Genomic DNA, 26,806 nt, shown 5'->3' on the forward strand with positions numbered 1-26,806 from the left:
TCCAGCATCGAGGACATCTTCAAAACTCGATGCTTCAAAAAGGTGGCACCCATCACCACCCAGGACATGCCCCCTTCTCGTTACTGCCATCAGGGAGGAGGCTCAGACTCCTGAAGACGCACACTCAGCAATTCAAGAACTTCTTGCCCTCCGCTCTCAGAGTTCTGAACAGTTCATGAACTCTGCCTCCTTCACGGTTTCCCCTCTTTCTTTGCAGTCCTGTTAAAGGGTCTCGGCCAGACGTGCATTCCCCTCCAGAAAGGGCTGCCTGACCCGCTGAGCATTTTGTGTTTCTACACCGATATTCTTTCTTTTAACAATACTAATTGTTATGCATTACTTAGGTTTTTGCACTGTACTGCTGACGCAGAACAAGCTTTCACGTCATTTAAGACAGTGATATAAATCTGCAAGATATCCTGCAGATGCTGGAAATCCAGAGTAACACACACAAACAAAATGCTGGGAGGAACTCAGCGGGCCGGGAACCTTATTAGTCCCGGAGTTTTCTGACCTCGCTGCTGCCCCTTGCGGTGGGATGACCTCAGCTCCCTGGAGTCTCGGGCACCCACCACAATGGGAACCGGAGGTCAAGTGCAGGGCAGGCTCGCACCGGGAAGAAAGCTGGCCCCACCCCGGGTCGGGAGAGATCCGCGCTTTGGAGCCGCCCCGCCTACCCCGCCCACCCCGACAAACAGCAAGGATCAGTCGCAGACCTGTTCTGCAGCAGGATCAGTGTATTAGATCAGGAAACATACATTACTGTGCAAACATTGGCCCGAGATTATCAAGTTCACGCCGGCAGAAGCAAAGTCATGGCTCGGAAACCAAGACCAACATAATCCGATATTTCCCCTAGGAATCGGCAATGAATCTGTCTGCCTGCTTGTGTGCGTCTGTGTACATCTGTCTGTGTGCGTGTCTGAATATCTGATATTGCTGTGTGTGTGTGTGTGTGTGTGTGTGTGTGTGTGTGTGTGTGTGTGTGTGTGTGTGTGTACGTACACGTACGGAGTTTGCACGTTCTCTACAGTTCCCTTACCCCAACTGCTCCGGCTTGCTGTCCCATCCCAACGACGACCCCGCGGGGGTAATTGCCCCAGGTGTGTTGGCGAGCCAGCACTGAACGAGCGGCTGTCGGGACCAGTCAATGGCATTCTCGCAGCCCCCTCCCCACTCTACTCGAGCAGTTGCTCCAGTGCGGCCCTCGACGAGGTCCCTGTGTGGCAAACTAGTCCGGAAGATTAAGGCAACACGGGATCCAAGGCGAGCTGGTGAATTCGATGCAGAATTGGGGAAAGGAGTATGGGGGAGGCGGGAGGGGCTGCTTTTCTGACCGGAAATCTGGGATCGGTGCAGTAAGCACAACTGTGGGTGGGTGCCGGGACCCTTGCACTTGTCAGACTTGGATTGACAATGTAAGGGGGACCACGAGTAAATCCGTGGGTTGCCAGAGACATTGTCCAAGATTACAACAACGATATTGATCAGGTGGGTGATTGCAGATATTCTGGACGAGTGTGAGGTTGTCCGGGAAGTCAGACAAGGCCAGCCCGATACAGTAATTGGCAGGGTACGCTAAGGAATTTTTGACGAACAGAGAGGGTTCATGGTTCCAGGAATTAGGTCAGACAATGGCTAGGATGGCGAGCGCGGAGTCGTGCAAGCGTGCCTTCATTGGCATTGGATGGAATGGGGGGAGGGGTCGCAGAATTAAGACAGATGAGATCGGGACGTGTTCCTGAGTCATTATGTCTGGCAGTGCTGGCTTCTGGAGCCAAGAGTCCGGAACTCCTGTTCCAGGATTCCTCCACCCCTCCTCCTCCTCCAGGGTTACGGCGAGTTATCGGAGGGTTCTGTGGAGAGACAGAGAGAGCGGTGAGGGAGCAAGCGTCTATCAGCCAGGACAACCACATCCGCCCCTTCACCGCGATGGCAGCCAAGTGTTCTTGGAGGGGTGGGGGGGGGGGGGGAGAAGACCCAGCTAACAGCATCGTCGCAGCCAGGGAGGGTCAAATGGAAGCCACATCACACAAGAGAAGGGGTCTCCAACTCCTCTCTCCCCCACAGAGGGACTTGAGAAACACTCAGCGACAAACCAAAGCCCAATCCCCAGTTTCCCACTGCTCGCTCCTGCAACCCTCCCTCTGGAGAGATCCAGTGCGGACTCTGGCCCTCCGGCCCACCACACCTATGTTGGCCCGTCAACCACCCTATTACACCAAGCACAACTGACTTACCCGGAGACAGCAGAGAGCATGCTCTCCCTCATCACTCGGGGCAGCAAGTTGCAATGGTATAAAATTGTGCACAGACCACACAGAGTATTGTGTGCAGTTGTGGCCACCCAGCTCGAGGAAATGTGTGGGGGCTTTGGAGAGGGTGCAGAAGAGGTTCACCAGGATGCTGTCTGGATGAGAGGGCATGACCTACAGTTGCAAGTTTGGGAACCCTTTGCAACCATCTGGTTTTCTGCATGAACTGCTCTGAAAATGTGGTCTGACCTTCATCTAAGTCACCTGGAACCTGCATGACTGACAGTAGAGAAAACCTAAGAAGAAGCTACTGAAACAACAAACGAAGCCATGAACACCACCAGAGATGGAGGACCTGCAATACTACCTTAAATGCAAGGGAGGTAATGAGCAGTAGGTAGGTAGGGGTAGGGCAGGGGGAGTTTATCCATGGGGTGACAAGCAGCAGTACAAGTTTGGTGGCGGGGGATCATTCATGGTGAGTGGGTTGCGGGGGAGGGAGTTTCCTAAGGGTGACAAGGAGAGGGGAAACAGTTCAGCGTGAGAGGCAGGAGTTCCGCGGTGTTGGGGAATTTCGGTGTCGGGGGGGGAGTAGTTCGGGGTGAGTGGGTTTGGGCGAGGGGGGACTTCAGATTTGGAGTGACGGACAGTGGGGGAAAGGTTCAGCATGGGGGGGTGAAGTTCAGGATTGGGGGTGAAGTTTGGGATGGGGCAGTTCAGTCAGTGGGGCAGGAGTGGAGGTTAGCCTGATGGTAACAATATGTGGGGGCAAAGTTCACGTGGGACGGTGGGGTAATGAGGAGGGCGGTGTAAGTTCAGAGTACAGGTGACGGAGTGAAGAGTTCTGTGAGTGGGGGCACAGTAGAGCCTGGGGTGTGCAGGGAGGAGGGGAATGGTTCAGCGTGACAGTAACGGGGAGGGAGGGGTAATGAGTACGGCGGTATGAGTTCAGAGCACAGGTGACGGAGGGAAGAATTCACAGAGGGTGGGGCAGGTGGTCAGTACAGCCTGGAGGGGTGTTCAGGGAGTAGGGGAATGGTTCAGCATGCAGGGGTCAGTTCAGTGTGAGGGTGGGGAGGGGGATTGAGTTCAGTGTGGGGGTGTAGAGGGGTCATGGAGAGCTCAGATGCGGGTGATGGAGGAAAGAGTTCAGTGTGAGTGGGGCGAGGGGGTGCCAGGGATAGAGGGGCAGTGGTCAGCTGAGAATAAAGTATTCAGGGTGGGGGCGTGACGGAGGGCAGAGTTCAGTATGAATGGGGTGGGGTTTCAGTATGAGTGCTTGGGGTTGACAGGCAGTGTGGAAAACAGCAGCACGAGAGGCAGGAGTTCAGTGTCAAGGGAGTCGTTCAGGGTGAGCGAAGTACCCTAGAGGGCCAGGGAGTGAGGCTAGAGTTCAGCGTCCAGAGGGCAGTGAAGTGTGAAGGTCACAGGGGGAGTTCAAGGTGCTGGGTGACAGGATGGGTTGGGGGGAGGAGTTCAGGGTGGTGACGACGATGTCAAAGTAACTTTTATTATCAGACTATATAGGAGGGGTGATTGATAAGTACGTGGCCTAAGGTAGGAGTCAATTTTAGAAAGCCCAGCACATTTGTTTTTCAACGTAGTCCCCCCCCCCTACATGTACACACTTAGTCCAACTGTCATGGAGCATACGGATCCCTTCTTTGTAGAAGTGGTCCACTGCAGGGGCGATTGATAAGTTCGTGGCCTAAGGTAGAAGGAGATGAGTTATTAACTTCAATCTTTCTGCATTATCACTCAAAGAGTTGAACTGCACATGCATGTAACAAGAGCGTCTTGGACCTCCAGGTGGTCCAAAACAGGGGTGAAAGGAAATGAGTTATACAGCTCTCATTACATGCACATTTCTACCTTAGGCCACAAACTTATCAATCACCCCTGCTGTGCACCACTCCTGGAGGTCCAAGATGCCGACTTCTACAAAGAAGGGATCCGTATGCTCCATAACTGCTGAACTAAGTGTGTAAATGTAGGAAAAATAAATGTGCTAGGTTTTTCTAAAATTGACTCCTTCTACCTTAGGCCACGAACTTATCAGTCACCCCTCGTACGTCACTATATACAACCCTGAGATTCATTTTCCTTTGAGTTTACTCAGCAAATCTATAGAATGGTAACTGTAAACAGGATAAGTGAAAGATCAAGCAGAATGCAGAAGATAACAAACTGTGCAAATGCAAATAGCAATAAATAATGAGAACATGAGATAAAGAGTCCTTAAAGTGCGATCATTGCTTGTGGGAACATCTCAATACATGAGTGTACTTATCCTCTTTTGTTCAAGAGAGGTTGGGGGTGTGACCAAGTTATCAGAAGATTGATGCCGATAAGAGAGATAAGGGAGAGACAAATGGGGGAAACATTCAAAATGCTAATCAGAGAGAGCCGAGAGAGATTAACGAAAAGAGACACAGTTCCGAGTATTGTTTAGACTGGTTGCTTTGAACCTAAGCTGTTTGAAGTTTGATGGCCAGGCGATACCTCAGCAGGGGGATAAAAGGAACAGGTTTGCTAAGGCAAGAGACACCACAACATGACGAGGTAAAGAGACCCTGGAAGTGCGGTGCCCCCCCCACAAGTTGGTGGGAGTTTTGGAGGTCTGCTCGCGGGACCGACCATAGACGCACAGGGTGAAAAGGTACGATCGACAGCAACCTGGTGTGTGTGTCCGCCCTTGCCTGGGTGCTGGGTTCACCACAGAAGAACAATCATATCCGGAACAGAGGGGTCACAGTCGGTGACCTCAGAAGACATTACAAAGGGCTCACCCGAAAGCTAACTGCGAGGAATGTCAAAGGTCTGTTAAATCCGATTTGAATATCATCATTCGCTCTCTCTCTCTCCCCCCAATGGCACAACAGCGATCACTGTGAACTGAAGTAAACTGAACTGAACTCTGTGTCACTTGAGACTGATCAATTTACCCCTAGATTGCGATAGAGTTTGATTGATTCCTATTATCCTAGTTTTGTGTACATGTGTGTTTTATCATTGCTAATCCATTGCATTTATATCCTTACGTTTAGAGTACTGTGTTACTTATTTCTTTAATAAAAATTTCTTAGTTCCAGTAATCCAGACTCCAACTAAGTGGTCCATTTCTGCTGGTTTGGCAACCCAGTTATGGGGTACGTAACAGGGAGTAGTAACTGTTCTTGAAGCTGTTGGTGTGGGTCCTGAAGCTCCCGTACCTTCTACCTGATGGTAGCAGGGAAAAAAAGAGCAAGGCCTGGGTGGTGAGGATCTCCGAGGATGGGTGCTGCTTTCCTGCGACAAGGTGGTGGGTGACAGGGGGCAGAACTGGATTTCAGAGTTGACGAGGGGGCAGGCAGAGGCTATTGAGGAGTTCAGCATTGGGAGAGGGATCTCCACAGACCCTGACATCGGCAGGACCATTTCCTCAGCCCCCCCCACCACAACGGGAGTCCCCGTAAACCCACAGACACTGACGTCACTGACTCCGGGAGCAGCGGAAAGCTGGGGAGATGCAACTCACCCCACCTCCCCCGCCCCCCTGGCGGAGGACCCCACCCACACTGAAGACCACCCACCTCCCCACCCCGTTCCTGCTTCTGACCTGTGGGCGCAGGAGTGTGTCGCTTCAAATTCAGCACCTGGAAGGTCAGGTAGCCGTCGTAGGCAAAGATGGCAGCAGCTAGTAGGGAGAGAACCTGGGGGGGGGGGGGGGGGGGGGGGGGGGGAGGGGCAGAAGGACCGGCAAGAGTGGGGGAGGAAGGAGAGGGTGGGGGGGGGGGGAGGATGGTTGCAAGGAATGGGGTGAGGTGGTTGGTGTTGGGATAGAGGGTGGACAAAGAGTGTGTCACAGCAGTTAAACATTGAATAACACTGGTCCCATCCCCCACTGCCTCAGTGGTCACTCACCCCCCAATAGCCTCATGGCTATTCCCCAGTGCTTCCCCCCCTCACAAAAAGCAACAAAGAGCAAAATGCCCCACTGTGGTGGGGCTGGGGGGAGAGGGTCCTGCCCACTGTGGTAGGGCTGGCACAGAGGGTCCTGTCCCACTGAGGAGGGGCAGGCACAGAGGGTCCTGTCCCACTGTGGTGGAGGCAGCAAAGAGGTCCTACCCTGCTGAGGGAGGGGTGGAGAGGGTCCTGCCCCACTGTGGTGGGGCTGGCAGAGAGGATCCTGCCCTGCTGAGGGGAGCGGTGGAGAGGAAGGAGCTCCCTCCACCAAGGGAGAGGCAATGGGGAGGGGAGCACAGTGCTAAGGGAGGGGTGGCAAAGAACGATCTCCCCCACCAAAGGTGGGGTAGAGAACAGGGATCTCCACTGCCGCAAGATGGGAGATGAGGAAGCATCTTGATGTCGTGGGGAAGGGAGAGCTGAGGGGGATCTCCCTGCTACACGAGGACAGTGAGATGGATTCCCCTCCCTAACACTGCAGGAGGGTCTGTGAAGAGGGATCTCCACCATCACAGGGAAGGAAATGAGAAGGGACTCCCCAACCGTGGGAGGGTTGGTGGGATGTTGACCCTCACAGCATTGCTATCCTCCAAGCCCAACCTCCGTTTGATCTGGACATGTCTCTGTTGTACCACGTGCCTGGATCACCTCCCGCCACCCCCTACACTTACCCAGCAGTGATCGTGGCTCCGTACCCGTTGATAAGTCCAATGATCCCAATAATGATGTAGATGATCACGGCAATGCCGCACCGGATGCAGTCCTGCATGGGGCGAGAGGGTAGGCATAGTCCACGCCATCCGATAGACAATCACACACCTTCAGCACCAAGTACTCCCTGCTGACCACCCAAAGTCAGTTGTGACGGGACATTCTCCACTTGTTTGGTGGAGTTGGTCCATGCACTCCACATCCACCACGTTACCGCTTCCCCATCTACAGGTCAGGAGTGTGATGGAATACTCCCTACTTTTTTGGGTGGTCTTCGTCCACGCACTCCATATCCGCCACATTACCTCTTCCCCATCCCCATCTACGTGTCCAGAGTGTGACAGGACACTCCCTACTTCCCTGGGGTGAATGCATCTCTGACAATTCTCAGTGAGATCAACACCATCTGGGATAGAGAAGCCCGCTCAGTTGGCCCAAAACGCTCCCCTCCCTCCACCACAGTGGCAGCATCATCTGAAAACGGATCCACGGACCTTCACCCAGGACTATTCCAATACCTCCTCCTGAACCTGCCTCCTTCTCCCACCAAGGTCAGCGAGAGCAGAGGAGCATCATCACCCTCAATTTACACCCTCCCTTCCAAAGTCCTGACTCAGGATCAACCAGCCATTCTTTCACCATCAGAGCCTAGTACCAGAACTTCTCCCCCCATGACTACACCGTGGGAGCTCCTTCCTTGAAAGGAGCTTAGATCCCAAGGAACCAAAAGGAAGATTGGGGATCCTACAAGATCTGAAGAAAAGACAGAGGAGACAGGAATGGGGACCTTACCGTGCACGGCCAGTGGATGAAGTTGAGTGACTTGTCGTAGCCGTTCATGAAGATGATGAAGATAGCCAAGCTGAAGAAGAACTCAATGAGGGGAGCCGTTGTGTATCCGACTGAGATTGAGGCACAGAAGCAGATGAAGATGATCAAGCTGATCACCTGCGGGTGGAGAGGGTCAACACAGGTGAGAATCCAGGTGAATCTTCCCTGCCTCTCTCCAGACCAATGAATCCTCTCCTATTGTAACTGTACCACCTCTATGATGTCCCTTGGGCAGCTCTTTCTCTAGGTGAAACACTTACCCCTCAGGGCCCCTTTAAATCTCCCTTAAACCTGTGTCCTCGAGTTTTAGGCTCCCTTACCCAGCTTACGGTTTTATAAACATCAAACGGTAGCAGGGTGGAGATGCGTCTATCAAAGGAGGTGTAGGGCACTCCTTCCCTTTGCTAGCCTGCAGGTCACCCTTTGGGCAAGGTGTAGCACCAGCATATCCTCCCCCCGATCAGGGGTCATGTTAAGCCATTGGAGCAGGTGGTGGATGGTCATATGTGCAGCTGGTACATATCGCAAGTGCTGGTTGTGCCACCCCTGACGCCAGACAGACAATCTTATAGACAATAGACAATATACAATAGGTGCAGGAGTAGGCCATTCGGCCCTTTGAGCCAGCACCGCCATTCACTGTGATCATGGCTGATCATCCACAATCAATATCCAGTTCCTGCCTTATCCCCATAACCTTTGATTCCACTACCTTTAAGAGCTCTATCCATCTCTTTCTTGAAAGCATCCAGAGACTTGGCCTCCACAGACTTCTGGGGCAGAGCATTCCATATATCCACCACTCTCTGGGTGAAAAAGTTTTTCCTCAACTCTGTTCTAAATGACCTACCCCTAATTCTTAAACTGTGGCCTCTGGTTCTGGACTCACCCATCAGCGGGAACATGCTTCCTGCCTCCAGCGTGTCCAATCCCTTATAATCTTATATGTTTCAATAAGATCCCCTCTCAGCCTTCTAAATTCCAGAGTATACAAACCCAGTCGCTCCAATCTTTCAACATATGACAGTCCCGCCATCCCAGGAATTAACCTTGTGAACCTACGCTGCACTCCCTCAATAGCAAGAATGTCCTTCCTCAAATTTGGAGACCAAAACTGCACACAGTACTCCAGGTGTGGTCTCACCAGGGCCCTGTACAGCTGCAGAAGGACCTCTTTGCTCTTATATTCAATTCCCCTTGTTATGAAGGCCAGCATGCCATTAGCTTTCTTCACTGCCTGCTGTACTTGCATGCTTGTTTTCAGTGACTGATGTACAAGAACACCTAGATCTCGTTGTGCTTCCCCTTTTCCTAACTTGACTCCATTTAGATAATAATCTGCCTTCCCGTTCTTACCACGAAAGTGGATAATCTCACATTTATCCACATTAAACTGCATCTGCCATGCATCTGCCCACTCACCCAGCCTGTCCAAGTCACCCTGCATTCTCAAAACATCCTCCTCACATTTCACACTGCCACCCAGCTTTGTGTCATCAGCAAATTTACTAATGTTACTTTTCCCTCATCTAAATCGTTAATATATATTGTAAACAGCTGTGGTCCCAGCACTGAACCCTGCGGTACCCCACTGGTCACCGCCTGCCATTCCAAAAGGGACCCGTTAATCGCTACTCTTTGTTTTCTGTCAGCCAGCCAATTTTCATTCCATGTCAGTACTCTGCCCCCAATACCATGTGCCCTAATTTTGCCCACTAATCTCCTATGTGGGACTTGATCAAAGGCTTTCTGAAAGTCCAGGTACACTACATCCACTGGCTCTCCCTTGTCCATTTTTATAATTACATCCTCAAAAAATCCAGATTAGTCAAGCACGATTTCCCCTTCATAAATCCATGCTGACTCGGACCAATCCTGTTACTGCTATCCAGATGTGTCGTAATTTCATCTTTTATAATTTACTCCGCACCACCGACGTCAGGCTGACCGGTCTATAATTCCCTGTTTTCTCTCTTCCTCCCTTCTTGAAGAGAGGGACAACATTAGCCACCCTCCAATCCACAGGAACTGAATCTATAGAACATTGGAAAATGATTATCAATGCATCCATGATTTCTAAAGCCACCTCCTTAAGTACCCTGGGATGCAGACCATCAGGTCCTGGGGACTTATCAGCCTTCAGACCCAACAGCCTACCCAACACCATTTCCTGCCTAATATAAATTTCCCTCAATTCATCCATTACCCTCGGTCCTTTGGCCACTATCTGGGAGATTGTTTGTGTCTTCCCTAGTGAAGACAGATCCAAAGTACCTGTTCAACTCGTCTACCATTTCCTTGTTCCCCATAATAAATTCACCCCCTTCTGTCTTCAAGGGCCCAATTTTGGTCTTAACTATTTTTTTCCTTTTCACATACTTAAAGAAGCTTTTACTATCCTCCTTTATATTCTTGGCTAGTTTACCTTCGTACCTCATTTTTTCTCTGCGTATTGCCTTTTTAGTTACCTTCTGTTGCTCTTTAAAGGTTTCCCAATCCTCCAGCTTCCCACTTGTCTTTGCTATGTTATACTTCTCTTTAATTTTTATACTGTCCATTACTTCCCTTGTCAGCCACGGCCTCCCCTTACTCCCCTTAGGATCTTTCTTCCTCTTTGGAATGAACTGATCCTGCACCTTCCGCATTATTCCTAGAAAACACTTGCCATTGCTGTTCCACTGTCATCCCTGCTAGGGCATTGTTCCATTGAACTTTGGCCAGCTCCTCCCTCATTGCACCATAGTTCCCTTTGTTCAACTGTAATACTGACACTTCAAAGTTTCCCTTCCCCCTCTCAAATTGTAGATTAAAACTTATCATATTATGGTCACTACCTCCTAATGGCTCCTTTACCTTGAGCTCCCTGATCAAATCCGGTTCATTGTACAACACTAAATCTAGAATTGTGTTCTCTCTGGTAGGCTCCAGTACCAGCTGTTCTAAGAATCCATCTCAGAGGGGCTCCACAAACTCCCTTTGCTGGGGTCCAGTACCAACCTGATTCCTCCAGTCTACCTACATGTTGAAGTCCCCCATAACAACTGTAGCATTACCTTTGCAACATGCCAATTTTAACTCTTGATTCAACTTACACCCTACATCCAGACTACTGCTTGGGGGCCTGTAGATAACTCCCATTAGGGTCTTTCTACCCTTAGAATTTCTCAGTTCTATCCATACTGACTCTACGTCTCCTGATTCTACATCCCCCTCGCAAGGGACTGAAATCATTCCTCACCAACAGAGCCACCCCACCCCGTGCCCATCAGTCTGTCCTTTCGATAGGACGTATACCCTTGAATATTCATTTCCCAGGCCCTGTCCACTTGAAGCCATGTCTCTGTTATTCCACAACATCATACTTACCGATTTCCAACTGAGCCTCAAGCTCATCCACTTTATTTCTTATACTCCGTGCATTCATATACAATACTTTTAATTCATTACTCCCCTCACCTCCCATATCAATTCCTATTTCACTTGGCCATACTGTACGATCCCTTCTTGAGCTTTCTGCTCTGTTGATTCTGCTGTCTTTCTTATCTTTCCTTATTCTCACTTTCCCTTTATCTCCATCCTTATGTTTCCAGTTCGTCCCCTCCCCCCCACTACTTAGTTTAAACACACCCGTGTTGCAGAGGCAAACCTGCCTGCCAGAATGCTGGTGCCTCGCTTATTAAGGTGCAACCCGTCCCTTTTGTACAATTGGAAGAGTATTGATAATGACTGCTGTGGGGGTGGGGGGGGGGGGGTCCACCCATCTTGTAAAGGCACCGTACCAATGGTAAACCACTCCTGTAGAAAAATTTGCCAAGAACAACCATGGCCATGGAAAGCCCGTGATAGCCCCATATCATACGACATGGCCATAAAGAACAAACAATAAGGTCACCCCCTCAGCCTCCTCCTCTCCAGGGAAATCAGTCCCAGCCTGTCCAGCCTCTCCTTATAAGTCAATCCCTCCAGTCCCAGGAACATCCTAGTGAATCTTTCCTCCTCCACCCCGCCCCCCCCCCGGCTTAATGACATCCTTCCTATAGCTGGGTGACCAGAACTACACACAATACTCCAAGTGCACTCTTTCTGACATCTTGTGGAGCTGTAACATCTCAACTCCTGTGCTCAGTGTCCTGCACGATTATGCCCAATGTGCTAAACGTCTTCTTCACCACCCTGTCTACCTGTGTCGCCACTTTCAGGGAGCCCTACCTTGCTGTTCACTGTGAAAGTCCCACACTGTGTTTGACTTCCCAAACACAACCTTCATGCTTGTCTGAGTTAAACTTTATCTGCCGTTACTCAGCCCAGCTCCCCTGCATGTCTCAATCCCATACAGACCAATCTGTGGATGCCATCCAGACGGGTCATTCAGCGAATACAGGTAGACAGGAGAGTGAAAAATCTCCAACTGGTCGACCCTGGATTACGGTACCAATCTAGATAACCTTGCACCTGTGGGTACATGACGCACACCCTTCAGTATGTCTGCAGTAAGACTTAGGGGGAAAAAAACACCGCCCATGGATAAACATTACCTGGGTCTGGCTGCAGGACACTGAAAGGTGAATGGTTGTTTAACGTTACAGAAGGACCTCGGTCAGCTGGGGAGGTGGGCAGAGGAACGGCAAATGCAGTTTAACTTGGACAAGCATGAGGTCTTGTATGTTGGGAAGTTAAACCATAGCAGGACTTACACAGTGAAAGGCAGGGCCCTTGGGAGTGTTGTAGAACAAAGAGACCCAGGGGAACGGTGCATGGTTCCCTGAAAGTGGTGCCACAGGTAGACAATCCCTCCAGTCCCGAGAACATCTTGGTGAATCTTTCCTACGACATCTCCAGCTTAGTGACATACTTTCAATAGCTGGGAGACCAGAACTACACACAATACTCCAAGTGCACTTGGAGGTGGTGAAGAAGGTGTTTGGCACATCATCATTCAGGACACTGAGCACAGGAGTTAAAATGCTACAGCTCTACAAGATGTCAGTAAGAATGCACTTGGAGTATTGAGAGTAGTTCTGATCACACGGCTATAGAAAGGGTGTCATTAAGCTGGAGAGAGAGTAGAGAAGATTCACCAGGATGTTCCTGGGACTATATTTATCTATTCATTCATCCATTTGTTGAGATGCAGCATAGAATAGGTCCCTCTGGCCCTGTGAGCGCAGCGGTCCCCCAATTTAACCCTCACCTAACCAATTAACCTACCAACCAAAATGTCTTTGGACTGTGGGAGGAAACCAGAGCACCCGGAGGAAACCCGTGCAGTCACAGAGAGAACGTACAAACTCCTCATAGACAGCAGTGGGAATTGAACCGGAGTCGCGCTGTCCTAACCACTACCCTACTATGCCTGAGTTACGAGGAGAGGCTGGACAATCTGGGGAGGTTTTCCCTGGAGTGAAGGAGGCTGAGGGGTGACCTTTCAGAGGTTTATAAAACCACAAGGGTGTGGGGAAGGTGGATGGTCACAGTGCTTATGCCCGGGGTAGGGGAGTCTAAAACTAGAGGGCACAGGTTAAAGGTGAGAGGGGCGAGATTTAAAGGAGACCACAGGGACAACTTTTTCCACTCAAGAGGACGGTCCGTATATGGAACGTGCTGTCAGAGGAAGTGTTTGAGGCAGGTACATGAACATTAAAATATCTCAATTCCTGTGCTCAGTGTCCTGTACAATGAACGATATAAAAGACTTAGCAAGATGTGAGCCAAACACTTTTGTATGGCAGGGCGACAAGAACTGTGCACAATACTCCAGTGGGGTTTCAGCAATCCCGTCCTTTTTTAAATGTAACTGTATCTGCCTCTGCCACATCCTTTGGCAGTTTGCTCCAGTGACTCTGTGGCTAAGGAAGGGAGGATAGCGACTTTACTACATTAGGAGTTTGAGGAGATTTGGTACATCAACAAAAACTTCTCTGGATGTACTGTGGAGAGCATTCTGACAGGCTGCGGCACTGTCTGGTATGGGGGCGGGGGAGGCTACTGCACAGGACCGAAAGAAGCTACAGAGGGTTGTAAATATAGTCGGCTCCATCTTGGGTACTAGCCTACAGAGTACCCAGGACATCTTCAAGCAGCAGTGTTTCAGAAAGGCAGCGTCCATTACTAACAACCTCCAGCACCCAAGGGCATGCACTTTTGTCACTGTTACCATTAGGTAGAAGGTACAGAAGCTTGAAGACACACACTCAGCGATTCAGGAACAGCTTCTGCCCCTCTGCTATCTGATTCCTAAATGCACATTGAACCTGTGAACACTACCTCAATTTTGAATATATATTGTTTGTTTTTCCACTGTTTTTAATCTATTCGATATACGTATACTGCAATTGATTTACTTATGTATTTATTTTTTTCTTCTTCTTCCATATTATGCATTGCATTGAACTGCTGCTGCTAAGTAAACAAATTTCATGACACATGTCGGTGATAATAAACCTGATTCTGAAATTTGCCCATAAGTCTCTCCAGCTCCTCAAAGAACTCCCGGCGTGTCAGGCAGAGCCTGATTTTCCTTCTCAGAATCTGCTCTGAAGTTTTTGATTCCAAGTCTCTTTTTCAGGGGATAAGGAGGAAGTGAGGCAGGAGCTCGGCCCGTTCAGAAACCAACCCTTTCATCCCATCCTCGCCTACGGAACTGGCGCTGTCCCATGTACCAGCCACCGCCCTCCCCAGCACTCACACAACAGGGTCATTGATTTGAGGACATGCCCACTACAGCCACTGCCAGCAGTTAGCAGCAGAGCAGGCCAGACAAACACACAGAGGGACACGTCTCAACAGCGGACTGGCACTGTGGGGGTGGAGGGAAGTGGAATGGGGAGACAGAAGGGAGGGACTGGAGAGAGTGTGAGAAGGGGAGGGAGTGGAGATAGTAGGGGAGGGGGAAGGGGGAGTCAGGGCAGCAGAGGGAGGGGGAAGGGATGAGTTGAATGGGGAGAGAGGTATGGTGTATAGGGGGAGCAAGGAGGAGGGGGTGGGATGAGTGGAATGGGGGAGAGAGATGTGGAGTGGAGGGGGAGAGAGAGGGGAGGGATGAATGGGGGAATGGGAACTAGCAGTGACACAGAGAAGGGAGAGATAAAGACAGAAAAAGATATCAGGAAGAAACGGAGGAGACACCCTTGAGGGACTGACCGTCAGGGTACAGGGTGGGGAAGGTACTGGGAGTGTGGAGGGGCTGTTGAGGGCATGGACAGCGAACAACGTGGGATGCAGGGCTGTCCCAGAACCCTGTGTTTGGCCTGCATCTCTCTGAACTTTTCCTATCCATGCACCTGTCCAAGTATCTTTCAAAGGTTGTTCCTGTACCTGCCTCAACCATTTCCTCTGGCAGGGTCGTTCCGCATTGTCACCACCCTCTGGGTGAAAAAGTTGCCCCTCAGGTTCCTATTAAATCTCTCTGCCTCACCTTAAACCTCTGCTCTATACTGTTAGACTCCCCTAGCCTGGGGTAAAAGACTATGACCTCCACCTTATCTACGCCCCTCATGGTTTTATAAACCTCTATAAGGTCACCCCTCAGCCTCCTTCACTCCAGGGAAAACAGTCCCAGCCTGTCCAGCCTCTCCTTATAACTCAATCCCTCCAGTCCCAGGATCATCCTGGTGAATCTTTCATATCCATAAGACATAAGGGCAGAATAGGCCATTCAGCCCATCAAGTCTAACTCCAAGTATAGTCTGACCAATGTCCAAAAAAGCTTCAGAATTACATTGCTGTTTTGATACTCTAGTCCTCTCAAAATGAATGTTAACATTGCACTTGCCTTCCTTACCACTGACTCAACCTGCAAGTTAACCTTTAGGGGGTCCTGCACGATGACTCCCAAGTCCCTTTGCACCTCTGATTCCTGAATTTTCTACCTGATTAGAAAATAGTCTATGCCAGGGGTAGGCACCCTACAGCCCGTGGGCCAGATCTGGCCAGTGAAGGTATTTTGACCGGCCCGCGAGCAAATATTGGGATACTATGCTTATCCAGCCCACGAGCTAATTTTCCTTATTCTGCGTGTTTCACGCAACCACACTGATGGACATGACTGGCCCCAGGTTCCGTTTTGTTCCAAACCAAACACTGGTATATACGAATGACGGGAAGGCAGACTACCTTATTAATATGTATTAGATACTCTCTGTGCACGCGCAGGTTTTCAGATGGGATCGTTCAAATTTGTAAACAGAAACAGCGTCACTGTGTTTTAACAAGAAATCCATGCTAAATATCCAGGTATCTACATGTGCTCCGATACTTGTTGAATAACTCGCGTTTCGAAATAAAATCAAAGAAAAAAATTCCAATGGCAATGAATGCAAAACGCAGGAAGGTAGACACTGAGCGCTGAAATTTCCAAGACACTTGGACACTAGATTAATTCTTCATTGAGCAAGCTGGGAAACCAGTCTGTCTCATTTGCCTAGAAAATGAGACAAAGGTCCAAGAATTGAGAAAAGAGTTTTCATCTCATTTTGCTGATTTTCATTTGCATGCAAATGAGTTCAAGCTATTTTCTACTCCATTTGATGTGGAAGTGGACACTGCATCAGAAATTTTTCAAATGGAATTGATTGAGATGCAGTGTGATGACATATTGAGATCGAAATTTCATTCTGAAGATGTGTCAGTGCTTGACTTCTATAGAAAATATAATCATCCAAGTGGGAAGCATCCTAACTCAGTGGACCATGCAACAAAAGATGGCATCATTGTCTGGCACCACTTATCTGTGTGAGCAATTATTTTCAAAACTGAACCACACCAAGAACCATTTGAGAACAAGATTGACTGATGCCCATCTGGATAATGTCTTGCTCCTGGCATCAACAAGTCTGACACCCAATATTGAGAAGCTTTCAAGCAACAAACAGCACCAAGTTTCACATTGATTTATCGACTGTTTGCATTAAAATTTTCATTTTTATTTAATTTAATTGACCACCATTCAATGCATCACATTCATACATTTTATGTTTAAAGATTCTTTGTGTCCTTTTAATAGATTCAAAAGATGCCTTGAATGAAATAAATAACAGTTCTTTGATTACTAAGAACTTAGTTAAGCACAAATGATTCTCTAGCATGCGTTATTCATTCATTTGAAGCAAAACATAACTAGATGTATTTAAATGGATAATTCCCATATTTCAGGTTTTTTTATGGCATTTATCTGGCCCACCGTCCACTCATTAAAACGTGATCCAGCCCACAGAGGCAAAGAGGTTGCTGAGCCCCCGGTCTATGCCTTTATTCCTTCGACCAAAGTGCATGACACTGTATTTCATCTGCCATTTCTTGACCCATTCTCCCAACCTGTCCAAGTCCTTCTGCAGACTCCGGGCTTCCCCAACACCACCTGCCCTTCGACCCAGCTTCATATCACTCACAGACTTGGCCACAAAGCCATCAATTCCACCATCCAAATCATTGACATATAACATGAGGAGAAGAAGTCCCAACACCGACCTCTGCGGAGCACCGCTAGTCACCGGCAGCCAACCGAAACTGGTTCCCTTTATTCCCAATCTTCGCCCCCTGCCGCTCAGCCGATCTTCTATCCATGCTATCACAAACAAGAGAAAATCTGTACATGCTGGAAATCAGAGCAACACACACAAAATGCTGGAAGAACTAGGCAGACCAGGCAGCATCTAGGAAAAGAGTACAGTCGTTGTTTCAGGCCAAAACGTCAACTGTGCTCTTTTACTAGGTGAGTTTCTCCAGCATTTTGTGTGTGTTGCTTCTATCCATTAGAGTATCTTTCCTGTAAAACCATGGGCTCCTATCTTCTTTAGCAGCCTCATGTGTGGCACTTTTCCAAAGGCCTTTCTTGCCCTCCTCTCCTATAGATGGGCGACCAGAGCTGCACACAATACCGAGTGTGGCCTCACCATCATCTTGTACAGGTGTAACAGGACGTCCCAACTCCTGTACTCAGTGCCCTGACCTATGAAGGCCAGCATGCCAATTGTCTTCTTCACTGCTTTGTCTACCATGTAGCTACTTTAATGGAAACACATACCTGGCATAGGAGCAGGATTAATCAGGCCATTTGGCCCATTGAGTCAACCCTGCCGTGCCCTACAATTACTTTAGAAGCTTTTGTATGACGCCTGGCTCTGGGATTGAACACCTAATGGGCTTTTTTTTACTTCACTTTTTCTTGCTCGGTAGGGTTTTTTTTTCTCTTTTTTTTTTCCATCACCAAAAATTTTTTCAATCTTTGTAATAATGTTTTCTTTTTCTTGAGACATTGTAAGTGTTGTTTACTTTGATGTATTCTTGTAAATTTTGGATGATAATAATAAAAAGATTTGAAAAGAAAGTTATTACCATTGATGCTTCAACATTATGAGGATCTCCGCATCTGCCACCTGCTCAAAGAGTGTGTTCCAGATTCCAACACTATCTGTGGGGGGGGGGGGGAATACTCTCTTTTGGGCCCTGTAATGAACTCTGATGAGTGCAAATTGTCAGAGTTAATGACAGGGTCCATGGGCAGGACTTGAACTGCGAATGGCAGAGTCCTCGGCAGTGTTGCAGAACAGAGGGACTCAGGGGTATTGAGAGCCGGTTTGGGCCCTGTATCTAAGTATGTACTGGCATTGGAGAGCGCCCAGAGCAAGTTCATGAGAGTGGTTCCAGGAATGAAAGATTACCATATGAGGAGCGTTTGACGTATCTGGGCTTGTACTCGCTGGAGTTTAGAAGAATGAAGGCGGGGGCGTGGTGGGATCTCATTGAAACCTATCGAATAGTGAAAGGCCTCGATAGAGTGGACATGGAGAGGATGTTTCCTATAGTAGGGGAGTCTAGCATCAGAGGGCACAGCCTCAGAATACAAGAAGATCCCTTCAGAACAGAGTTGAGAAGGAACACCTTTAGCCAGAGATGAATCCGTCGATTCACTGCTCTTCACTGACAGACTGCACAGAGTAAAAATGTTGCCTGGTCAGGAAGAGACCTGAGTTATATGGAAAGACTGACTACATTAGGACTTTATTACTTGGAACATTAAAAATTGAGAGGAGATTTGATAGAGGAAAGCAAAATTATGAAGGGTATAGATAGGGTAAATGCAAGCAGGTGTTTTTCCACCGATGGTGGGTGGGACTACAACTGGAGGTCATGGGATAAGGGTAAAAGGTGAAATGTTTAAGGAAAACATGAGGGGAAATTTCTTCACTCAGAGGGCAGTGAGAGTGTGGAAAAAGCTGCCTGCACAAGTGGTGCATGTGAGCTCGATTTCAATGTTTAAGAGAAGTTTAGCTAGGGACATGGCTGGAAGGGGTACGGAGGGGTATGGTCCCGGTGCAGTTCAATGGGATCAGGCAGTTTCAATGGTCCGGTATGTGCTAGATGGGCTGAAGGGTTGTACTTTTTTAATGACTCTATAGGCAGCGACACCTCCACCATGATTATTCACAACACTGGCACTCCACAAGGTTGCGTTCTCTGTCTTCAGTCCCCCGACCCCCAACAATCTACTCCCTGTACACTCACAGGTGCATAACCAGATTCTACTGTAACTCTATCTACAAGTTTCCAGATGACACCACTGTCGTGGGCCATGTCTCAGATAACAGTGAGTCAGAGTACAGGAAGGAGACGGACAGCTTCCTGACATGGTGTCATGACAAAAAAAAAACTTTCCCTTGAAGTCAGCAAAACCAAAGAGCTGGTCTTACAGCTCAGCATGTCACAAAAACCAGCCTCCCTTCCATGGACTCTGCCTACGCTTCCTGCTGCCTCACTAAAGCAGACAGCATGATCAAAAGCTACCCCAGACATTCTCTCTTCTCTCCCCACCAATCAGGCAGAAGGCACAAAAGCCTTAAAGCATGTCTCACCAGGCTCAAGGACAGCTTCCACCCTACTGTTAGAAAAGTACCAAATGATTCCCTCAGGTGACAGGTGTGACGAGAATACACATAGATTAAGATGTTAGCTGTCCTGCGCTGGAACCAGTGGGATCAGAGGTTGGTCTGCCGCCTGTCTTCAGGAGAGAGAGAGATAAGGAAAACAATGGAGCAGCATTTGGAGATGCTAATGAAGGGACGGGAGAGAGTAACGGAAGCTTGCTGTCAAGATCGGCTCCCCCTTTGAACCCTGAACTGTTTGAAGTGACGGACAGACGATACCCCAGCAGGGGGATAAAAAGGGACAGGTTCGCTAAGGCAAGACACACACACGACATCCCGAGGTAACGAGACCCTGGAAGCAGTGTGTCTCCCACAAGTCGGTGGGAAGTTTTTGAACGACTGGTCGCGGGACAAGCCATAGACGCACAGGGTGAAAAGGCACGATCGGCAGGAACCTGGTGTGTGTCCACCCTTGCCTGGGTGCCGGGTTCACCGCAGAGAAACGATCGTATCTAGAAACGGAGGGGCATGGTCGGTGACCTCAGATGACATCACAAGGGACTCGCCCGAAAGCTGACTGTGAAGGTCTGTGTGGAAGCCGTTTTGAATATTCATTCGTTTTGCTCTCTCTCTCCTTCCCCCCACTGTCCATCGCCACGGCAGCGGTTACTGCGAACTGAACTGAACTAAATTGAACTGAACTTTGCGTCACTTTGAAACTGGTCATTTACCCCTAGACAACGATAGAGCTTGATTGATCCTGTTATCTTAATTCTGTGTACATGTGTGTTTATCATTGCTGAACTGTTGCATTTATTATCCTTTTGATTAGAGTACTGTGTTGCTTGTTTCTTTAATAAAACTTTCTTAGTTCTAGTAATCCAGACTCCAACTGAGTGATCCATTTCTGCTGGTTTGGCAACCCAGTTACGGGGTACGTAACACAGGGTAGAGATACAGTATATGAGGGGTGATTGATAAGTTTGTGGCCGACGGTAGAAGGAGTCAATTTTAGAAAACCTAGCACATTTATTTTTCAACATAGTCCCCTCCTACATTTACACACTTTGTCCAGCGGTCGTGGAGTATACGGATCTTGGATCTCCAGAAAGCGTCCACAGCAGAGGTGATTGATAAGTTCATGGCCTACGGTAGAAGGAGATGAGTCAGACAGCTCTCTTTACATGGACGTGCAGATCAACTCTTTGAGTGATTATGCAGAAAGTTTGAAGTTAATAACTCACCAGGGCTGATTGATACGTTCATGACCTAAGGTAGAAGGAGATGAGTTATTAACTTCAAACTTTCTGCACAATCACTCAAAGAGTTGACCTGCACGTGCATGTAACGAGAGCTGTCTGACTCATCTCCTTCTACTGTAGGCCACGAACTTATCAATCGCCCCTGCTGTGGACACTTTCTGGAGGTCCAAGTTCCGTCTGCTCCACGACCGCTGGACTAAGTGTGTAAATGTAGGAGGGGACTATGTTGAAAAATAAATGTGCTAGGTTTTCTAAAATTGACTCCTTCTACCTTAGACCACGAACTTATCACCCCTCGTATCTCTACCAAAGGAAGTGCAAAGAGCTCCTTCCCTCGAATAGCTTACAGGTCACTCTTGGGCAAGGAGCAGCTCTAACCCGATCAGGGTCATGTGAACCCACAGTAGCCGGTGGATGGCCATATGAGCAGCCGGTGCAGATCACAAGCCCTGGTTGGGTGACCACCGACGCCAGACAATCCCTGAAGAGTATCGATAATGGCTGGGGGGTGGGGGTGGGGGTCACCGGTCTCGTGAAAACACTGCCCAGAAGAAGGCAATGGCAAACCGAAACTTGTCTGGAAAACTTCGCCCAGAACAATCACGGTTAAAAGCCCTTGACCGCCCACTTCATATGATACGCCACATAATAATGTTGATGATGAAACAATTACTTAGTATAAACGAGAGAAAATGATGCTGGAAATCCAAGCAACACACACAAAATGCTGGAGGAAACCAGCAGGCCAGGCAGCATCCAGCGGGGGAAAAAAAAAGTACAATCGGCGTTTCAGGCCGAAACCATTCGGCAGGACCCTTAGTGTGGTAAGATGGACACTTGAATTCACGGTCAACCTGGTCAAGACCATAGACTTTACTGTTTACCTGCAGTGCAGCCTCTCTCTCTCTCTCTGTAACTGTGAGACTTAATTCTGCATTCTGTTATTGCTTTCCCTTGTTCTACCTCAATGCACTGTGTAATGGTCTGATCTGTGTGCAAGACAAGATTTTCACTGTACAGGCAACAATAAAAAAACGTCAAAGTGGTACCTTTGGTGTGCCAAGTATCATTCCCTCCCGCTGAACCTCCTCACCTCTGATGGGACCCCCGCCCATGCCCCCGGACGTCAATAGATCGAGGAGAGGGACAGTCGACCCCATCTCACCATCTGAGTGAACCCGAGGCCCTCACTACCCGCCGCTCCCAGCGAGAGCTGCCTGCGTCTCAGTGGTCACAAGTCGTTCCCTCTGAGGCACCGCACGTGTCGGTAAGGTGGGCGGGAGTAGTCCGCGGTAGGTGAGCGGATGGGCGGGTAGGGAGGCGGGAGGTGAGGCAGCGGCAGACATGAGCGTCCTGTGGGCACTGGTTAGGAAATGAGTCACTGTTGCGGCTGAGTCAGAAAAGCTCGATGGAAGATCAGGGTGGGGGGGGGAGGGAGGGGGAGAGGGAGGGGAAGGGGAGGGAAGAGCGAGGGGAGGCAGTGGGGGGTGTTTACGAGGGTGGGGATGACTGGTGAGGGGTAGGGCGTGCGAGTGATGAAGGTGAGTCGTGAGGTTGCAGTTTGGAGGGGTAGGAGTGAGGGGTGCAGGTGAGGTCGGGGGGTGAGGATGAAGGCTGGGATGGAGAGATGGAGGGCGGAACGGGAGAGAATGAAGGTGGGAGGGAAAGAGAATTATTTTTTGCATACGGGAACCAAGCGCGGTTCAGCGGAGCCCCTCCCCGGTGCCGGGCAGGTTCCTCCCTGGTGCCCGGTACTCGTGTCACTCCCTCCCCGGTGCCCAGTACTCGTGCCACTCCCTCCCCGGCGCCCGGTATTAGTGCCACTCCCTCCCCGGCGCCCGGTATTAGTGCCACTCCCTCCCCAGTGCCCGGTATTCGTGCCACTCACCATCTCCGCCAACAAGATGGTTCCTTTCCTAGTGCGGGCATAGGCTTTGAAGCGGCCGAAAATCCCACCATCCTGATCGACCGTTCCTTGCGTCTCCTCTCCGGCCATGGTGTGTGGAACTGGGCGGGTCCCGGAGCAGGAAGGAGGGCAGGCGGGACGGAAAACTTCCGCTGGCTTCTCCTCACACCTCCTCTCCTCTCCACCCTCTTTAACAGCTTTTCGCTCAACCACTCCCCTTTCCTCCTCCTGCTCATTCACACCTCCCTCCCCCTTTCTTCACTCCTCTTAACCCTCTCTACACCCTCAGCCTCCCTCCCTCTACCCCGTCCCCCTCCCTTTCCCTCCACCTCCCACTCTCTACATCCTCACCCACCGTCCAGCCCGTCTCACTCCCTAACTCCTCCTCCACACCCTCTCTAACCCCTCACCCTCCCCTCCACCTTCTTCCCCTCCCCCCCCTCCCCTCTCCCCCCTCCCCCCTCCCCTCCCCTCCCCCCTCCCCTCTCCCCTCCCCCCTCCCCTCTCCCCTCCCCCCTCCCTTCACCCCCTCACCCTCCCTTTGATCTTCTCTCCCTCACCTCCACCCTTCCTCACCCAGTAGTAGGGTTAACTGAGTAATTAAGCTAAAGACAGGACCAGTTGAGATTGTGTAAAGAGATTTTAATTAATTCTCAGCATGGAATATATACAAGCAGTTTTAAATCATTAAAATACATGGGCTCTCTGTAAACCAATTATATAACTCTCTCTCTCTCTGCGGTGGTGTGATGAGGGTCCCACCCCACTTGGGAATGCAGTTGGGTATTAGAGAAGGGATCCCGGGGTCAGGGAAGATCTAACAGCCGGACGACTTTGTGGTGGAGGTTCTGGGGCAGTGGGGTTTCGGGGAGACTGGGGATCCCCTCGCTCTCTAAGCGTCTCCCACAGTGCAGAACTCCCTCGGTACTGCCGGCTCCTACACTCCACTCCCACGGCGCAGATCTCCCTCACCAGCCACATCGGTAGCCCGGAGTTCGCTCCTCACGATCCCTCCTACAGCGGGGAGATCCTTCACTGCCATCTCCCGAAGCGCGGAGCTCCCTCACCATCCGTCCTGCAGCACGGCGATCCCTCAGCGCCCCCCCCCCCGCAGCAGAGTTTACTCCTCAGCGCCCCCTCCCTCGGCAATCCCTCGATTCCGGGCCCGGTTTAAGGGGAAATATTCAGCTCAACCTGGTCAACCTCCAGCCCCCTCCCGTCTAACACCCCCTCCCCACCCCTCAGCCCGGAGTCCAGTCCGCCACCTCGGCCAGCAGCCTCTCCCTCGCCGGCACCCTCCAGGGCCCCGGAAGCAGTGGAGGCCTCAGCCGGTGCCCCCCTCGCCGCCCGCAATGCGGGCACCGTCCCCCGTCGCGACACTGGACACGGCCCCTTGTAGCGGAGAGCTCCGTAGCTTCCAGCCGCCCTCCCACCAGCGAGTTGAGCAGCCGGTGCCGCTCGAAGGTGCCGAGCTCGTCAGACCCCGGGCACCACTCATCTTCATCGCTATCCCGGTCAGTCCCGCTGCTGCTCTCCTCTCCGGGCGAGGGGCTGGGCTCCCGAGGGAGTGCGTCCCGGGACGGGGGCTCCTGGGTCAGGAGCTGCCGTGGGCGAGTCCCAACTGGCTCACCCAGCTCCTGCGGCCTCGACAGACAGTCAGCATGCTCGGGCCTGGAACCGGGAAGGGCCAGGAGCCCGGGCTGGTCAGTGAGAGACTGAGGATCGGCCCTGTCCACTGGGGAGCTCAGAGGAGCCGGGACGGCCGGGCTGGCAGCATCGTTCAGGGACGTCTCCGGGTCAGCCGCGCCATCCCACCGGCGGCTGTGCGGCCGGGAGGAGGGTAGCGATGCAGGAGGGGGCTGGCTCTCCCGCAGAGAGTGCTGCAGTTTCGTCCCCGCTTGCAGGATGAGCGACAGCAGCTGTTGCGGGTTGGAGGACACGGCCTCGGATCCTCCCTCCGTCCCGTCCGCCGTCTCAGGAGCTGCAGAGGAGAGAGGGGCAGAGTATCACAGAACATCACGCGAGCAGAGTGTGTCAGAGTGATAGTACGACGAAGAGGGAGCTTCACCCTGCGTCTGACCCCAGGAGGGTGTGATGAGACAGTGCAGAGAGAGCTGCACTATGTCTGGCCCTGGCGTAGTCACTCTGTGTCTGACCCCGGTGTAGAGGGAGAGTCGCTCTGTGTCTGACACCAATGCAGAGGGAGAGTCACTCTGTGCCTGACCCGGTGTAGAGAGAGAGTCACCGTGTGTCTGATCCTGGTGTAGAGAGAGAGTCACCGTGTGTCTGACCACGGTGTAGAGAGTCACTCTGTGCCTGACCCGGTGTAGAGAGAGAGTCACTCTGTGTCTGACCCTGGTGTAGAGAGTCACCCTGTGTCTGACCCCGGTGTAGAGAGTCACTCTGTGTCTGACCCTGGTGTAGAGAGTCACCCTGTGTCTGACCCTGGTGTAGAGGGAGAGTCACTGTGTGTCTGATCCCAGTGTACAGAGTCACCGTGTGTCTGACCCTGGTGTAGAGAGTCACCCTGTGTCTGACCCCGGTGTAGAGGGAGAGTCACTGTGTGTCTGATCCCAGTGTACAGAGTCACCGTGTGTCTGATCCTGGTGTAGAGAGAGAGTCACCGTGTGTCTGACCCCGGTGTAGAGGGAGAGTCACCGTGTGTCTGACCCGGTGTAGAGAGTCACCGTGTGTCTGACCCCGGTGTAGAGGGAGAGTCACCGTGTGTCTGACCCGGTGTAGAGAGTCACCGTGTGTCTGACCCTGGTGTAGAGGGAGAGTCACTGTGTGTCTGATCCCAGTGTACAGAGTCACCGTGTGTCTGACCCCGGTGTAGAGAGAGAGTCACCGTGTGTCTGACCCGGTGTAGAGAGTCACCGTGTGTCTGACCCCGGTGCAGAGAGAGTCACTCCGTGTCTGACCCCGGTGTAGAGGGAGAGTCACTCTGTGTCTGACCCCGGTGTAGAGAGTCACCCTGTGTCTGACCCCGGTGTAGAGAGTCACCGTGTGTCTGACCCCGGTGCAGAGAGAGTCACTCCGTGTCTGACCCCGGTGTAGAGGGAGAGTCACTCTGTGTCTGACCCCGGTGTAGAGAGTCACCCTGTGTCTGACCCCGGTGTAGAGAGAGAGTCACTCTGTGTCTGACCCCGGTGTACAGAGTCACCGTGTGTCTGACCCCAGTGTAGAGAGAGAGTCACCCTGTGTCTGACCCCGGTGTAGAGGGAGAGTCACTGTGTGTCTGATCCCAGTGTATAGAGTCACCGTGTGTCTGACCCTGGTGTAGAGAGTCACCCTGTGTCTGACCCCGGTGTAGAGAGAGAGTCACTCTGTGTCTGACCCCGATGTACAGAGTCACCGTGTGTCTGACCCCAGTGTAGAGAGAGAGTCACCCTGTGTCTGACCTCGGTGTAGAGGGAGAGTCACTGTGTGTCTGATCCCAGTGTATAGAGTCACCGTGTGTCTGACCCTGGTGTAGAGAGTCACCCTGTGTCTGACCCCGGTGTAGAGGGAGAGTCACCATGTGTCTGACCCTGGTGTAGAGAGTCACCGTGTGTCTGACCCCGGTGTAGAGCGAGAGTCACCGTGTGTCTGACCTGGTGTAGTCACCGTGTGTCTGACCCCGGTGCAGAGAGAGTCACTCCGTGTCTGACCCCGGTGTAGAGGGAGAGTCACTCTGTGTCTGACCCCGGTGTAGAGAGTCACTCTGTGTCTGACCCCGGTGTAGATAGAGAGTCACTCTGTGTCTGACTCCAGTGTAGAGAGTCACTCTGTGTCTGACCCTGGTGTAGAGACTCACCCTGTCTCTGACCCCGGTGTAGAGGGAGAGTCACCCTGTGTCTGACCCCGGTGTAGAGAGTCACCGTGTGTCTGACCCCGGTGCAGAGAGAGTCACTCCGTGTCTGACCCCGGTGTAGAGAGAGAGTCACTCTGTGTCTGACCCCGGTGTAGAGAGTCACTCTGTGTCTGACCCCGGTGTAGATAGAGAGTCACTCTGTGTCTGACTCCAGTGTAGAGAGTCACTCTGTGTCTGACTCT

General features: G+C 51.0%; 2 protein-coding genes across 2 annotated transcripts in view; both read right to left on the reverse strand.

The window, feature by feature from the left end:
* Positions 1-940: 940 nt before the first annotated feature.
* On the reverse strand, positions 941-22,962 carry LOC140190118 (proteolipid protein 2-like). The gene is made up of 5 exons (XM_072246615.1): positions 22,754-22,962; positions 7,704-7,859; positions 6,871-6,963; positions 5,854-5,947; positions 941-1,856 (listed from the first exon to the last, which is right to left on the reverse strand). The coding sequence occupies exons 1-5, from the start codon at positions 22,859-22,861 to the stop codon at positions 1,834-1,836; spliced, it is 474 nt and encodes a 157-aa protein (XP_072102716.1). The 5' UTR covers positions 22,862-22,962; the 3' UTR covers positions 941-1,833.
* A 1,050-nt stretch (positions 22,963-24,012) lies between these two features.
* The window catches only part of LOC140190138 (membrane-associated guanylate kinase, WW and PDZ domain-containing protein 2-like), a 48,054-nt gene continuing 45,260 nt past the window's right edge, over positions 24,013-26,806 (reverse strand). Inside the window, exon 15 of the mRNA XM_072246649.1 lies at positions 24,013-24,752. Within this exon, the coding sequence (XP_072102750.1) occupies positions 24,013-24,752 (740 nt within the window). The remainder of the gene's footprint in view (positions 24,753-26,806) is intronic.

The sequence above is a fragment of the Mobula birostris genome, chromosome 29 (genome assembly GCF_030028105.1).
Source record: "Mobula birostris isolate sMobBir1 chromosome 29, sMobBir1.hap1, whole genome shotgun sequence".
Taxonomy (NCBI): domain Eukaryota; kingdom Metazoa; phylum Chordata; class Chondrichthyes; order Myliobatiformes; family Myliobatidae; genus Mobula; species Mobula birostris.

What these genes read in the sequence shown, in the direction of transcription:
- LOC140190118 (XM_072246615.1), bottom strand. Translation starts at nt 22,861, where the DNA reads ATGGCCGGAGAGGAGACGCAAGGAACGGTCGATCAGGATGGTGGGATT. An exon ending in GAGCCACGATCACTGCTGGG is followed by an intron (nt 5,948 to 6,870) that starts TAAGTGTAGGGG and finishes CCCCCCCCCCAG; the next exon opens with GTTCTCTCCCTACTAGCTGC. An exon ending in ACACACTCCTGCGCCCACAG is followed by an intron (nt 1,857 to 5,853) that starts GTCAGAAGCAGG and finishes GTCTCTCCACAG; the next exon opens with AACCCTCCGATAACTCGCCG.